This window comes from Narcine bancroftii, chromosome 4, assembly GCF_036971445.1.
Source record: "Narcine bancroftii isolate sNarBan1 chromosome 4, sNarBan1.hap1, whole genome shotgun sequence".
Classification (NCBI taxonomy): domain Eukaryota; kingdom Metazoa; phylum Chordata; class Chondrichthyes; order Torpediniformes; family Narcinidae; genus Narcine; species Narcine bancroftii.
Window position 1 is genome coordinate 121,637,571 of NC_091472.1, and position 16,677 is coordinate 121,654,247.

The following is a 16,677-nucleotide window of genomic DNA, read 5'->3' on the forward strand; positions in this document are numbered from 1 at the left end:
GCCCGACTCGTGCTGCTGGTCTCTCCCCCTCGCCCACCCAACTCATGTCTTTAATAGTTTGATTTGTAGCATTGTAGTTTAGTCATTAAAAAATATGATTATAAATAAGACTAATTTGGTAAGGTGGAAATATGATTAAAATATCTCTTTTTTGTTTTTTTTTACATTTTTGTGTCTTGTGATTACTAAAAACTAATACAAATGAACAGTTTAAACACTGCATGCATGAATAAATATTATTGCATTTAATATGCATTTCTTAAAATTTATATAACATTTTTGTTACAAAATGTGAATGTAACAATAAAAACGTATATGTGAATTTTGTTCTTGTCCTGCGGCTCTCAAGGATCTGAGTTTTATCGTTTGTGGCTCTTACATTAAGCAAGTTTGGCCACCCCTGCCTGATGCCATAGGGTGCTCTGTGATTAATAAGGGATTGCTTAGAGTGGTATCTAAATAGGAAAAAAAAGTTTGAAAACTACTGTTTTAATCATACCTAATTGACTCATAATTGTTTCACAATTCCAAAGGAAATAGGCCAATGACAATATTTCTCAACCAAAATATTTCAGTAACAATTGGGTCTAGAGCAATGCTTCTCAACCTTCTTCCCACATCAGTTCTCCCATCTAAACACTGACACACTAGAGGCAATGAATCTACCAACCCACATTTCTTTGGGATGTAGGAGGAAAGTGCAATCCCCAGGGCACATCCAAAAGTTTCAGGGTGAACGTGCAAACTCCACACTGACAGCTCTGGACATCAGGATTGAATCTGAGTCACTGAAGCTCTAAGGAGGCAGCTCCACTCACAGCACCATTGTGCTACCATTTCATTTTGTTTCATGATTTACCCTTTTCCAAGTACAGAAGCACACTGCTCTTTTTACATCTTTCATTCCCTCTAAAGAGTTCTGCTGGAGACACAACATTTCCACTCTTACCCCATCAGTTAACCCTGCAATCTCTCATCTTTGAAAGGGCTTTCTCTGGACCCTCCCTTGTTTCTCACATATCCTTCCAAAAGAGGAGACCATTTCAGCCCGTTGAGTCCACATGTCTCATGAAGCAAGGTTGACAGAGTGAGGACTTTTCTCTCTGGGAGTGACCGGGGAGGAGAGGTGACCTCGTAGAGGTATATATAAGATTATGAGGAATACAGGTAGGGTAGACAGCCAGCATGGGGTGACCATAGCAAATACCAGAGGACATCCATTTCAGTTGAGTGGAGGAAGGTTTCGGGGGATGATTGAGGTAGGTTTTTTTAAACATGGTGGGGACTGTGCTTCCCCTCTGACTGTATCCTCACGACAGATCGGAATCCGCATGCTGGATCTGCCCTCAGAGGTTTTATGGAGATAGGTTTAGCAATGTAAGGGCAGAGAATATCTACCTTTACCCTTGCCAGGGTGGTGGTGGAAGCTGGCACAATAGAGACATTTAAAAAAACTCTTTGACAGGCACACATAAAATAAATGGGAGTTGTGAGCTGTGAGGAAGGCAAGGGTTAAATTGATCATGGAATAGGTTTACATGAGTCGGCACAATATCTTGGACCAAAGGGCCTGCACTGTGCCGCACTGTTCCATGTTCTTTCCACCTAGAAAAATGCATAAGGGAGGACCCAGATTTTGGCTTTGATAAAGGATCATTTGGACAGTGTGGTCAATGAGGCGCACAGTGTGTGCCTTTGGACAAGTTGCATTTGAGTCAGGTGACACTGGAAAACCATGCAAACTGCAGATGGAACTAAAACACTGATAAAGCATATTCTTTGAAACTCAAAGCTCTTTATATGGAGCAATGCCATATTGAAGCCAGCTCAACGAGGAAAAAAAAGGCAGACTTATTTTTATGGAGAAGGCGTATAAGGCTGCTCCAGCATTGCTTTTATGTAGAGCAGTATCAGGAGCCATCCTCCAGAGCTGAGGGAAGCAGGGTGAGTGGTGTAGTAGTGCTGACCGTCAGTGTGAGGTCAAACATACGTGCCAAACAATGGCTGACTTTGTTACCCATAATCCCCCATGCAGCTGGAACTACTCTGGAAAACACAGTGGTTCCAGCTGTATGGGGGATTATGGGTAACGAAAAAGGCCATTGATCCCGCATTAAAACACAAGAGGCTCACCCCGCAAGGCTCTGCTGTACCCTTGTCTGCCTCCTTCTGGCCTGGCTCAGTGAAGGAGCAAGGAGCGGAGGAGGAATGGGAAGAGGACATTTCTGGGTGGCAGGAGTGAGCCCTAATCTCAGCACCAATCACCATAGATGTAAGGGCAGAGAATATCTACCTTTACCCTCACTTATTTCTTCACTATAAAAAGGCCTAATGTTAATTAGAACTATCTAGTTTAATATGAGTAAAAAGCCATTGAAGAGAATGGAACTGGAACTACAAGGATCATTCCTGCCACAAACCTTTCTCAAATTATAAAGGGCATTGTCTATTGTATATTAATCTGCACTCATTCTACATGCTTGATGCTTAACTGTAATTAAACCAAATGTTCCCCATTTCTCCTGTTAGCATCCGGTACACTCAGAATAAACAACTACAAGTGATTTTGCATGGCTGTGGATTATCGAAAAATAGTTAACCCCATAAAAGAAGCAGTAAAATCAGAGTAATGACACTGAGGGGGGAAATGGAACTGAATTATAATTCGTTGATAAAGTCAGGGGTAATTAAAAAATTAATTACCAAGAGCATAAGATTATCGTTAAGAAAGTAACTGTAATTATTTCCCTTAAATTATGTATAGATTCTTTTGATAATTCTCTCAAGTCTCCATGCAAAGTTCATCAGCACATTTGATCTTCAAAAATACATAATATAAATGATTTAAGTGCCTGGTGCTTCTGCATCATGAATGCAAATCGGATGGTAAACTGTAATGCACTTGTTTCCATCCTTAACAAAAGATCTAGCATCAATTGACATTTAATTAACATTCTAGAGTTTTGAAGTACCTTTTAATTTTTCAGCATCTTAATGAGACTTTCAAACTCAGGTCGATCAAGCAAAATAAGAAATAGGCCATTCAGCCCCTCCATCCCCTGTACCATCTGGCAAGATCATAGCTGAGCCACTTCTCAAACTCCTGCCCAATTCCCATTCCACTCGACTCCTTTCTATCTGAAATCTATTGCTTTTTGTCTTGCATAAAATAAATGCGCATTTGCCCCCCTCTGAGACAGAGCATTCCAAAGATTCGTGAGTCTTTATATAATGAAATTTCTCTCAAATCATCTTACTTCAAAACTGTTACCATCTCCACTCCCTTCCACTTCAGTTCTACCCTCCTCAGATTGAGAGAAATCCTTCCACATCTCTCCTTCCTTTTTAAGAATATTGTTCTTTCAGTTGAATCATCTTCTATTCTTCCAAAGACTACAGACTGGAAGCCCAGACTGGTTATTCTCTCTTCACATGACCAAACTCCATTTTATCATGTTAAAGATGCCTTATAAATGCACCTTGACCCCATTGTGTGCAATGTACTCTGCATGGTCACATTGACCACCTCTCACTGCCTGACAGCTTGATGGCAAAGTTTATGGTCATATACATTGTACAATGTACATCTGCACCAAGATTTTAAATGTTTTTAATTTTCAAGATGCAGCAGGGCAAAGGGTCCTTCCTGCCTATGAGCCCCTGCCACCCAAATACTCCAATTAGCCTGAAAACCTCATATGTTTTTGTAAGGTGGGAGTAAATCAGAGCACCCAGAGGAAATCCACTCAGACATAGGGCGAATGTACAATCTCCTTGCAGACAGCACCAGAATTGAACCTAGATCACTGGCATGGCGCCAACCCCTACACTCACCACGACACCTTTGCTACCTACTTGCTCCAGCTGAACAGGTTCTCAGAAAGAAAAACTACAGCAGTAAACTAATTGAATTTAATTAAAAGAGACAATAAACACACATGATAAATAATAAATATTCCTGGTGCAAAAATGTGACTTGCAATAGTGCTATCAGTCTTTTTGAGCTGTCAGAACAGACTATGATTAGTGTACCAATGGGAGGCTTGCTCATTTACCACTGTGTCAGGCCTCTGCTCAGAAACCTTGCCATAGAGATTCCATACAGATTAGGGAGGTCCTTCCACCTTGAACATCTACTTTATAAAATGTTGATTAATAAAGCATCCTCCAGAAGGAATGGCTGACCACAATTCCTCGATTTCTAAAGCAGATGAGATCTTCAAGAGAAATGACTAAGCAAATCTTTGTTAATTGGAAATTAGGGGGTTGACACGGTGGTGGATCTCATTGAGCTGCTGCCTCACGGTTCCAATGAACTGTGTTCAATCTTGGCCTCAGGTCCCTGCCTATGTGGAGTTTGCAGAATTTTCCCTGTGACTTCCTCAAGGCTGGTTCCAGCCTGACACATTGACCATGCCTTTTTCTCCCACTCACGCTGCTGTGCCTGTTAAGCTCCTCCTGTGTGTTGGTCCAGATACCAGCGCCAAAGTCTCCTGCATGCTTCTATTTAACCAGAACCTTTTAAAACTGTCATGTGGAACCTAATGACCTAAACTCAAGCAATCTTCCAATTAAATTAGAGTTCCAGCAACAAATGGAGCTTGGTTCAGTACAAAAAATTGCTGGAAAACTCAGCAGGTCACACAGCATCAATAGGATTCCTGATGAAGGGCACAGGCCCAAAGCAACGACTTCCTTTTACTTCCAAGGGATGCTTTGTGAACTGCTGAGTTTCTCCAGCAATTTTATTTGTACTGCGTCCAACCCCAGCTTCTGCAGATTTACTTTCTCAACTCTAAATGGAAGTTAGTTATATGGTTCAAGCTTTGCACATTAAATCCTCCCAATCACTTCAGATCCAAAGTCTTTTGCTATGATTGACAGGTTATTATCCTATCAGCTCCATTCTGCCCAAGATGTCACTCTAGCAGCCTTAGCTTAAGAGGGTCCTTATTGTCTCAGAATGTTTCACAATGCTTAGATAGATTACCAGCTAATCTCAACCTTTTTTATTTGGCTATGACCCCCCTTAGGACTCTGCTCAAGATTAATTTAGAACCTTGTCCGTTAATTGCTCTGTTTGGTTTTTCTTGTGACCCAGATAAACCTATGTCGGTATCTCAGGAAAAACTTTTCGCTTTTGCCACGTTGATAGCCAGACGAGCAATCTTACTGAAATAGAAAGATGATTTATCCCCTACTCATACACAGTGGCTATATGACATAATGTCCTAGTTAAGTTTGGTGAAAATTAGATATAATATTAAAGATACAAATTTTCAATTTATAAAGTTCTGGGGCCCGTTTTTACAATTTTGTTATACCAGGTACACATTCCTTTATCCAGACATCTAAAATCTGGAAAGCTCCAAAAAACAGCATTTTTTTTTCCTGGTACAGCGGAGGGAGAAAGAGAAAGAGACAGCAGCGTGACTAGGTTGGGCGGGGCGGGGGGGGGGGGAGATGGCAGCGCGACTCAGGAGAGCGAGGGGGAGAGACATGGCAGTGCGACTCGGGTGGGCGGGGTGGAGAGAGATGGCAGCACGACTCTCAGGCGGGCAAGAGGGGAGAGAGATGGCAGTGCAATTCGGGCAGGCGGAATGGGAAAGAGATGGCAGTGTGACTCGGGCCGGCGGGGGGAGAGAGATGCCAGCACGACTGGAAGGGGGTGGATACGGCAGCACAATTCGGGTGGGCTTAATTCTGGGGCAGCTGGCTTTTGTTCTGAAATCCAGAAAAATCCGAAATTCAGAACACACTGTCCCCGAAGGGTTCCAGATAAAGAATTGTGTACCTGTAATTAGAGGAATTAAGAATTATCGTGTGCTCCAGAGATTCACTGTCTGATATTTGGGGTCACCGTTAGATCCACATTTTCATTTTTATTTATTATATAAGGTAACATTGATTAGTCAAAGAGGGTAGATTTGATGAGTTTTAGTTTTTTCCACTTTTTCTGGCTTAACTCAGTAAACGGGTTTAACATGGTTTTACAGATCAAATCAAATGATTGTTTCTTATGTTTATTAAGGAATTCTTGACTTGGCTTCATCTACATTTTTTCTTTTTTTGCGTGCTTATGTGTATACAAATGATTTGTGCTTCTTTTTTAAAAACTGAATGTAAGCTTATACATTAAACTGAGTAAAAATATTTTAAAATGAAAGTAAGGTCGACATAAAGAACATAAGGACCGTGGCCCTGGTTGAGGATGGCTGGATTAGATTGTACATCTGCTGAACAATAGTTGCTGAGCTTACAGCGTCTGGCAGACTCGTGGGTGAGCTTCAGTCGGTAGACGGACAGACGGTTGGGACCACCACACACATTGCTCTTTTCTCCTTTGCACTCCATGCTACACTCGGAGTCACTGGTGTTCCGAGCCTGGATCTTGTGTCCACAGTAACATTCAGCTCCAAACTCCAGGCCTGCAAATTGATAGCCCCTGGAGAGGCAAATAAAAGATGTTCAGAGAAGCCCAAGAACTGCAGATGCTAAAATATTGAGTGAACAAAGAGAACCTGGAAGGACTCAGTGGGTCAGGCAGTATCTGTGGAGAGAGATGGTCAGTCAACATTTCAAGTTGAGACACTTTATTAAAACATAATATAGGTCATAGAGGTTGTTTATACTTGGAACATTGCCAAGCCCAAGAACAGATCTATGACATCCGCTTTGAACATGATGCCAGGTTAAACTAAATCTCTCTGCCTGCACATGATCTATGTCCCTACATCTCCTTGATATATATGTGTCCATTACTAAAGTCAAATCCCAAATTAAACATCCAGACATGGAAGCAACTTGGAGATGGCGGGGAGAGCAAGGGAGTTCTGAGTTCACAATGTATTTTATGTGAAGAATGATGCACATTTCCTCATGGGAAGACCACAGTCAGTACACATTGGAAATAATGTCTCCTCCTCACTGATCATCAACACAGACGCACCCCAAGGATGCGTGCTTAACCCACTGCTCTACTCATTTTACACCCATGACTGTGAGGCCAGGCACAGTTCCAATGCCATCTATAAGTTTGCCGATGACACCACATTTATCAGTAGAATCACAAACAGCAATGAGGAAGTGTACAGGAGAGAGATAGATCAGCTCATTGAATGGTGTAATGACAACAATCTTGAGCTCACTAACAGCAAAACCTAGGAGATGATTGTGGACCAGGAAGAAGTCAGGGGAATACGATCCAGTCCTCATTGAGGGCTCAGTAGTGGAGAGGGTCAAGAACTTCAAATTCATGGATGTCTACATCTCTGTCCAGGAGCTTCCACATTGATGGAATCACAAAAAAGGCTCGCCAGCACCTATACTTCGTGAGGTGTCTGAGGAGATTCAATATGTCATCAAAGATTCTCAAAAACTTCTACAGGTGTTCTGTGGAGAGCATTAACTAGGTGGGCATTAACTAAATGGGCCAAAGGACCTGTTTCTATTCTGTTGTGTTCAATGGTTCTAACTCCTTCCTCTTTGGTAGTTGTGGAGAAGCTGCACTTCAAGACTCACTTTGTCAAGGGCAATTTGGATGGGCAATAGATGTGGTCCTTGCCAGCCATGCCCACATCCTGGTTTGTTAGGGTTCTGCCCTCTTGCTCTTGCCTTGTCCCCTCGTAGAGATTTTCTCTCCAATAACTAAGCACCAGCCACTCTTGTGGATAGCACACAGGCCTTGGGGTGGAAAATACATACATGCAATATTATTAGTTACTATTGAGATGAGATGGACTGAAAGAAAATAATAGATCAAATTCCATCACCCTACCTTTCAGCACAGTTGTCCTGGCAACGAAATATGGTCATCTTTCTGTAGTCAAAAAATGCCATTCCTCTTAATGCCCTCTGTTTGGTGCTGTCGAAATAACAGCCAATATATTTTGCTGGGAGAGAGAGAGAGTAAATAATCTAAATAAAACCTCCAATCACAATATGAAGATTCATTTCACAAGATATAGACTGGGGTTAAATATTCCGTCAGGTACTTCACAATAAATCTTCTGTTTACAAACTGTCATTTTACAGCCAATTTGACTGGTCTGCACCTGAATATGGACAATTTAATTAGCCAATGGTACAGGGGACAGTTGTGAAAATTGTAGGGGGCTTGTTCGTCTGAACTATTGAAGAAAATGTGCTACCATTCAGCTTGCCAGGAACTGCTCAACAAAAAGTCAAAAAGCAGGATCAGGTCAGGTTGCATGATCTCCTGCCTTCCAGGAAGTTCTGGACTTTCCAGGGATTCCAGGGCTCCACTGAGGATGATGTCGGGGGAATCAAAAGAGGATAATGGGCTGCAACTTCTACTCTTTTTTAATTTTTAAAATTTTTTCACACTATGAACTATATTAATTAAAATACACACAAACATTTCCCTCTTGAATATACACAGTGGCATTTTCTCCCCTTTTTTCCCCCTCCCTCCTTCCCACCCCCCCAATCCATTAAACATTCAACATAAACAATACAATAAACCCATTAAACAATGTCATCACACAATGAAAATAAACAAGAAAATTGTGTCATCTACTTTTACACACTGGGTCAGTTCATTTCATCTTCTTCTCATTCTATCATTTTAGGGGGTGGAGGTCCCCGGTAGGCCCTCTCTGTTGTGTTCCATGTACGGATCCCAAATTTGTTCAAATAATGTGACTTTATTTTTTAAATTATATGTTATTTTTTCCAATGGAACATTTATTCATTTCTATGTACCATTGCTGTACTCTCAGGCTCTCTTCTGATTTCCAGGTTGACATTATACATTTTTTTGCTTCAGCTAAGGCTATCATAATAAATCTTTTTTGCGCTTCATCCAGTTTGAGGCCTAATTCTTTACTTCTTATATTACTTAGAAGGAATATCTCCGGATTTTTTGGTTTGTTGCTTTTTGTGATTTTATTTAATACCTGATTTAATCTTCCCAAAACTTTTTCACTTTCTCACATGTCCAAATTGCATGTACTGTCGTTTCCTTTTCCTTCTTACAGTGAAAACATCTATCTGATAATGTTGGATCCCATTTTTTTAACTTTTGGGGCATGATATGTAGCCTGTGTAACCAATTATATTGAATCATCTGTAACCTTGTATTTATTATATTTTTCATAGTTCCAGAGCATAACTTTTCCCATATTTCATTTTTTATCTTTATGTTTAAATCTTTTTCCCACTTTTGTTTGGGTTTACACCTTCCACTCTGAGGTCACTTGTTGCCTGTCCTTGGACCACATTGTTTCTTCCAACATGATCTAGAAAGTGGTCTACTGCAAGAAGGCAAGAATTCAGCTATTGAGCATGCCTGCTAAGAGAGTGAAAGATCACCAAGGGTTGAGAGGAGATTTGTTAGAAAGGGGCAAACCCTTTACTCATGTGCATCTACCTTGGACAGTGGGGGCGTGATGCAAAGCTTGTGACTAAGGTGCCAAACTGTGCCTGGATTGTCCTCGAGCAATGGGCAATCATTGAATATCAAATGCAGCTGGTTAGATTCCCTTCTCTTGGAAAGATTCAATGTTGGTAATTTTTGTGATATGAATGTTATTTTTGACTTGTAAGCTGAATGTTTTCTCAATCTTGCTTTCTGTGGAATGTTATCTAGATCTTGACCATTGGTGAAAAGCTTTTGAGCTACATCCATTATAAAGTACACATATTATTAAAGTATAAAATGTGAGAAAATAGGAATAGCATAGACACTGTGGGCCCAAGTGCAGTACAACTCTGTGACTCTGTGTAACAGAAAGGTGAAAAGACAGAACTCGTTTGGTAACTAACCCAGAACACTGCAACATCCTTGAGGATATCTAAAAGCATGCAAGCTACCAGAAGATGAGATGACACAAAACTAGCCTCTTCTATGTATTTCAATTGTCTCCCAAAATGTCATGTGTCTATTCCCTGCAGTGTGTTTTAGAAATCCTAAGAATTTCAGTGGGTTATGAGATAACTAAAGTAGAAAAAGACTGTACATTCATAATTTAAAAAGACTGTGTAGTTAACTCAGACTGAGTGAGTCCTGAATCCTAGGGCTCACCATACACAGATCCCTGATGGGCGGTAAATTAGGTTCTCCTGATTCTCAAGGAGTATGATGTGTAGGAAACTGGAGTTCTTCCAAAAGGCACATAACAATCACAGTGAGGACACTTGTGTACACAATGACCTATTTATATGAAACCATTACATAAACAAGCACGTGTTAATTCTGTTTTAATGCTAATTTCATGTGTGAGGCTAAAGGGGATTTTATTCATAAATTAAAGATTAAAATTGAGGAACGTGCTGACAAATGGAAAAGATTAGCAGATAAACCACTCATTCAAACATGTCGACAGGATGGCTTATGTTTTTAATTTTCTTTATATTGCTGAGCAGCTTAGATCAAATTCACAGCAATGTTCCAAAATTAAGGTAGCGTTATTGAGTTTGTGTGCCTCCTGGGCTCTCACTGAAAAAGGTGTTGAAGAGTTCAATAGTTTCTAAGAAGGAATGGGCAGTGTACCATTTAGTTAAGTTCTGTTAAAGTGGGTATTAAAAAAAACCAAACTGATTAATGCCAGACCCCCAAACTCTCAGAACTTTTGAAGGCCTTGTGGAAACACACAAAATTGATAAAGTAGATGCTATTGCAGAAACATTTAAAAGACATTTAGACAGGCACATGGATAGGAAAGGTTCAAAGGGATATGAATCAAATGTGCATAAATGTGAATAGCTCAGGTACTCACCTTAGCGTGGCAGAGTTGGGGTATAGGGCTTTTTGACACATGCAGCCAAATATTTAGGGCACACTGTAGTGAAAGAGTGCTAGTGATCCTCCTGACCACTAGAGGAAGTTGAAGACTAGTGGGTGGCAGCTTTAGTTGGATTCAAGATGGATGCCTCTACATGATCACCAATTTTATAGCTAATACATTATAGTGTTTAAAAAGAACCCAAGTTTCTTTATTACAATAAAAGAAACATTGCACATAGTTTTAGCATAAAGTCTCAGTCTTTTGACACTGAAATGAGAAGGACATGTTTTCACTCAAAAAGTTGAGAATAGGAGTCACGTGATGGAGTAGTGGCCGGACGGTGAACTCCAGCTCTCTCCAGAAAAGTCGGGAAAAACAAAGGAAAACACAAAGGCACAGAAATAAAAGTTAAAGAAAAGTGAGTATAAAGGTGGAAAGAAGATGGCGACAAAAAAAGAAAAATCGAAATCAACGGTAAGAAGAGAGGAAGAGAAGACAACGGAGGAAGAAGGAGAAGGCCTTACCTGTTTGAAGAGGCCCGCGGTGGAGAGAGAAACCCACTCCCTCAGGTCGGTAGAAATTGGACTACAAAAATGGCTCGCTGAGCCGAGCAAAAGTGCGCAACTGCGCATGCACGACTCCTCGCGCATGCGCGATGCGCATGAAAAGAAACACACCGACGGGAGGGGGACCAGCTGGGGAGTCGATCTCCACAGCCGGCAACGACAGCTGCAGAACACCTGCAGCAAGAAGAGAACACAAAAGACAATGGAAACAAGAAAGAAGAGAAGAAAAGGGCAACAAGAAACAACAGATGGCCAACCCAGAGGAAGAAGAAGAGGAAGAGGAAGAGTACAGTGAAATAGAAGAAGAAGGGAAAGGCAAGATAAAGGTTTTACTTTCTCTTATTAAAGGATACATGGAGTCATTTAAAGAATGGCAAACACAGGAATTTAATGATTTAAGAAGAAGAATAAACAACACAGAAGAGAAAATGAATAAAATAGATATGACCTTAACAGAAATGGGAAAGAAAATGGACAAGATGGAAGAGCGGGCAGTAGCAGCAGAAATGGAGGTAGAGGACTTAAAAAAGAAATTAGAGGAATCTAATAAAAAAGCTATATAGACACAAGAACTGTTAGCTCAAAAAATAGATATAATGGAAAATTATAACAGAAGAAATAACATAAAGATAGTGGGCCTTAAGGAAGATGAAGAAGGCAAGAATATGAGGGAGTTTATAAAAGATTGGATCCCTAGGATCCTAGGATGTCCAGAACTACAGCAAGAAATGGAAATAGAAAGGGCACATAGAGCATTGGCCTTTAAACCACAACCACAACAAAAACCAAGATCTATTTTAGTAAAATTCCTAAGATATACTACAAGAGAAAAGGTACTGGGGAAGACAATGGAAAAAGTAAGAGAGGGCAACAAGCCACTGGAGTATAAAGGGCAAAAAATCTTCATTTGTCCAGATATAAGTTTTGAACTCCTAAAGAAGAGAAAGGAGTTCAATACAGCAAAGGCGATTTTATGGAAGAAAGGGTATAAATTTATACTAAAGCATCCAGCGGTATTGAAAATATTTATTCCAGGACAACAAAACAGACTATTCTCGGATCCAGAAGACGCACGAAAATTTGCAGAACAATTACAAAATAGACTGAGGGATGAAGACGTGTAATGAGAGTAAAAATGATCACGATTGATATGTATGTGGGTAAAGAGGTATAAGAGTGTATAGGTATAATGTGCATACGTGAATGTATCTGTACTTAGAGGAAAATATAGATAGTATAGACAAGAATTAATAAGGGAAGGTAATGGAATAGAGAGAATAAGGAGGGAATTAAAAGAGTGACCTTTGTTACATATGAAAAGTGAAATCTTTTCTGGGGGGGCTGGGTGGGGGGGAATAGCGGTCACTGAAAAATCAGTTGACGCTTGCGAGTGAATTCGCAAACCCAAATGGAGAGGGGAGATGTGGTTGTCCGACAAGGGATAAAGGACAACTCAGGAGGGGAAGGGGAGATTGGGGCTAAAGAAGGTATAAATAGGAGAATAAGTAAAATGTTTGATGTTTTAGGAATGTTGTCTTATAAAGGGTTTAAAATAAGAAAACAGAAATGGAAAAGGAGGAAAGGTAATGACGGAAAAACGGAAAGGGAAGATAAACAAAGTATAAAGTATACGTTGAACTATATGACTTTAAATATTAATTGAATACATAACCAAATTAAAAGGAAGAAACTACTAAATTTACTGAAAAAAGAAAAAAATTGATATAGCATTTGTCCAAGAAACACAATTAACTGAATTGGAGCACAAGAAATTAAAGAGAGATTGGGTAGGACATGTAACAGCAGCATAATTCAAAAGCAAGAGGAGTGGCTATATTAATTAGTAAAAATGTGCCATTTAAAATAGAAGAGGAAATAATAGATCCAGCAGGGAGATATGTTATGATAAAATGTCAGATATATTCGGAGTTTTGGAATCTACTTAATGTATATTCACCTGATGAAGAAGATCAAAAGTTTATGCAAGATATCTTTTTGAAGGTAGCTAATATGCAAGGGAACATACTAATAGGAGGGGATTTCAACCTGAATTTGGATTCAAATATGGATAAAACTGGGAAAAAATTAACAGAAAGAACAAAGTAACCAAATTTATAATTAAATCAATGCAAGAAATGCAACTTTTGGATATATGGAGGAAACAAACCCAAAAGAAAAGGAATATTCATATTACTCGGCTAGACATAAAACATACTCAAGAATAGACCTATTTTTGTTATCAGCTAGTATGCAAGATAGAGTAAGAAAAACAGAATATAAAGCTAGAATACTATCAGACCATTCACCCTTAATATTGACAGTAAAGCTAGAGGACATCCCTCCAAGAATGTATAGATGGAGATTAAATCCTATGCTACTTAAAAGGCAGGATTTTAGAGAATTTATTGAAAAACAATTAAAAATGTATTTTGAAATAAATACGGAATCAGTGGAAGATAAGTTTATACTATGGGATGCAATGAAAGCATTAATTAGAGGGCAAATAATAAGTTATGTAACCAAGATGAAGAAGGACTATAATCAGGAAACAGAGCAGTTGGAAAGGGAAATAGTAAATATAGAAAAAAAATTAGCAATGAAGGAAGATACAACTAAAAGAAGAGAATTGGCAGATAAAAAAATAAAATATGAAACATTACAAACATATAAGGTAGAGAAGAATATAATGAAGACAAAACAGAAATATTATGAACTGGGTGAAAAAACGCACAAAATCCTAGCATGGCAGCTTAACACAGAACAAGCTAAGAAAATGGTATTGGCATCAAGGAAAAAAGACAAACAAATTACATATAATCCAAAAGAAATAAAGGAATACTTTAGAGAATTCTATGAACAATTATACTGAACTGAAAACGAAGGGAAAGAAGGGAAAATAGATGAATTTTTGACTAAAATTGAACTACCAAAACTACAAATAGAGGAACAAAATAAATTAACAGAACCATTTGGAACAGTAGAAATACAAGAGATAATAAAAAAATTACCAAATAATAAGACACCAGGAGAGGATGGATTTCCAATAGAATTCTACAAAACATTTAAAGACTTATTAATTCCGCCCCTCCTGGATGTAATCAACCAGATTGATGAAACACAAAGCTTACCAGATTCATGTAAAACAGCAATAATTACAGTAATACTAAAACAAGGGAAAGATCCACTCTCACCAGCGTCATATAGACCAATATCTTTGCTAAACACAGATTATAAGCTAATAGCTAAACTATTAGCAAACAGATTAGCAGAGCAGGTACCGAAAATGGTAAATTTAGACCAAACTGGATTTATCAAAAAAAGACGCACAACAGACAATATTTGTAAATTTATTAACTTAATTCATGCAGTAGAAGGAAATAAAGCACCTGCTTTAGACGCAGAGAAGGCCTTTGACAGAGTAGAATGGAATTATTTGTTCAAAGTATTGCAAAAATTCAGTTTACCGGAGAAGTATATTAATTGGATTAAAGCATTATATAAGGGACCGTTAGCGAAAGTGACAGTAAATGGACATGTATCAAAGCAATTTAACTTAAGCAGGTCAACGCAGCAGGGATGCTCACTATCACCTTTATTGTTTGCGTTAGCTATAGAACCACTAGCAGAATTGATAAGAATAGATAATAATATAAAAGGAATAAAAATAAAAGACAAGGAATATAAAATCAGTCTATTTGCGGTGATGTTATAGTGTACTTAACAGAACCAGAACTATCAATAAAAGAATTATATAAGAAATTGAAGGAATATGGAGAAGTGTCGGGTTACAAGATAAATGTAAATAAAAGTGAAGCAATGCCTATGAATAATGCGGATTTCTCAAAATTTAAGAAGGAATCTCCATTTAGATGGCAAATGCAGGCAATAAGATACCTAGGTGTACAAATAAACAAAAATCTCGGCCAATTATATAAACTCAATTATTATCCACTAATGAAAAAAATTACAGGACAATTTAGAGCATTGGAAAGATTTACCACTAACACTAATAGGAAGGATAAACTGTATTAAAATGAACATTTTTCCAAGGATATTATACTTATTTCAGGCATTGCCAATACAACTGACAGAAAAATTCTTCAAAGAGTTAAAGAAAATAATAAGGAAATTTTTATGGAGAGGGGGGAAACCGAGGATAGCACTAGATAAATTAACAGAATGGTATAAACAAGGAGGCTTACAATTGCCAAACTTTAAAAATTATTATAGAGCCGCACAATTAAGATACCTATCAGATTTTTATCAAACAAGGGAAAAACCAGACTGGACGAGATTAGAATTAGGTAAAATAGGGGAAAAGATACCTGAACACATATTATATAAATGGGATGAAAAATTGGTACAACATAGAACTTCTCCAGTATTACATCATCTCCTCAATATTTGGAAGAAGATTCATGTAGAAAGAAATAAAACAAATTATCAATTACCAAAACTAATATTGACGCAAAATAAGTTACTCCCTTTTACAATAGATAACCTTTCCTTTAGAGAATGGGAAAAAAAAGGGATTAAAAGAATAGAAAATTGTTTTTCAGGAAGTAGATTCTTATCCTTTGAACAAATGAGAGATAAGTACAATATAACTGGAGATACAGCGCTGGCATATTACCAACTGAGATCCTACTTGAAGGATAAATTAGGAAGCAATTTGAGTTTGCCAGAGGGAAGTAACCTTGAATATGTGATTACAGATACAATGTTAATCAAAAGATTTATAACAAATATGTATATTAAACTGCAAGAAAAGGAGAATGAGGAAACAAATGGTAAAACTAAACAAAAATGGGAACAAGATTTAAATATAAAGATAAAAAAGGAAACATGGGAGAAATTATGTTCTGGAACGATGAGAAATACAATAAATACGAGGCTACGTATGATACAATATAACTGGTTACACAGACTATACATTACACCTCAAAAGTTAAATAAATGGGACCCAACAGTATCTGATAGATGTTTTCGATGTAAAAAAAAAATGGGAACAACAATTCATGCAATCTGGACATGTGAGAGAGTAGAAAAATTTTGGGAAGATCTCAATCAGATATTAAATAAAATAACAGAAAACAATATACCAAAGAATCCAGAGATCTTTCTCCTAAGTAACATAAAAAACAAAGAATTTGGAATTGATTTGGAGGATGCACAAAAAAGATTTGTTAAGATAGCTCTAGCCGTAGCAAAAAAATGTATTATGTCAACCTGGAAATTGGAAGATAATTTGAAAATACAACAATGGTATATAGAAATGAATAAATGTATTCCATTAGAAAAAATAACATATAGTTTAAGAAATAATATTGAAATATTCAAACAAATATGGGAGCCTTACATTA

The 16,677-nt window shown here is 38.1% G+C and overlaps 1 protein-coding gene across 2 annotated transcripts in view; it reads right to left on the reverse strand.

Annotated features, from left to right (window-relative positions):
* The window catches only part of wscd2 (WSC domain containing 2), a 332,148-nt gene that overhangs the window by 187,146 nt on the left and 128,325 nt on the right, over positions 1 to 16,677 (reverse strand). For both annotated transcript variants that reach the window (XM_069932664.1, XM_069932665.1), the window contains exons 2-3: positions 7,778 to 7,892; positions 6,261 to 6,445 (exon numbers count right to left, since the gene is read on the reverse strand). In XM_069932664.1, coding sequence (XP_069788765.1) covers positions 6,261 to 6,445; positions 7,778 to 7,892 — 300 coding nt within the window. The remainder of the gene's footprint in view (positions 1 to 6,260; positions 6,446 to 7,777; positions 7,893 to 16,677) is intronic.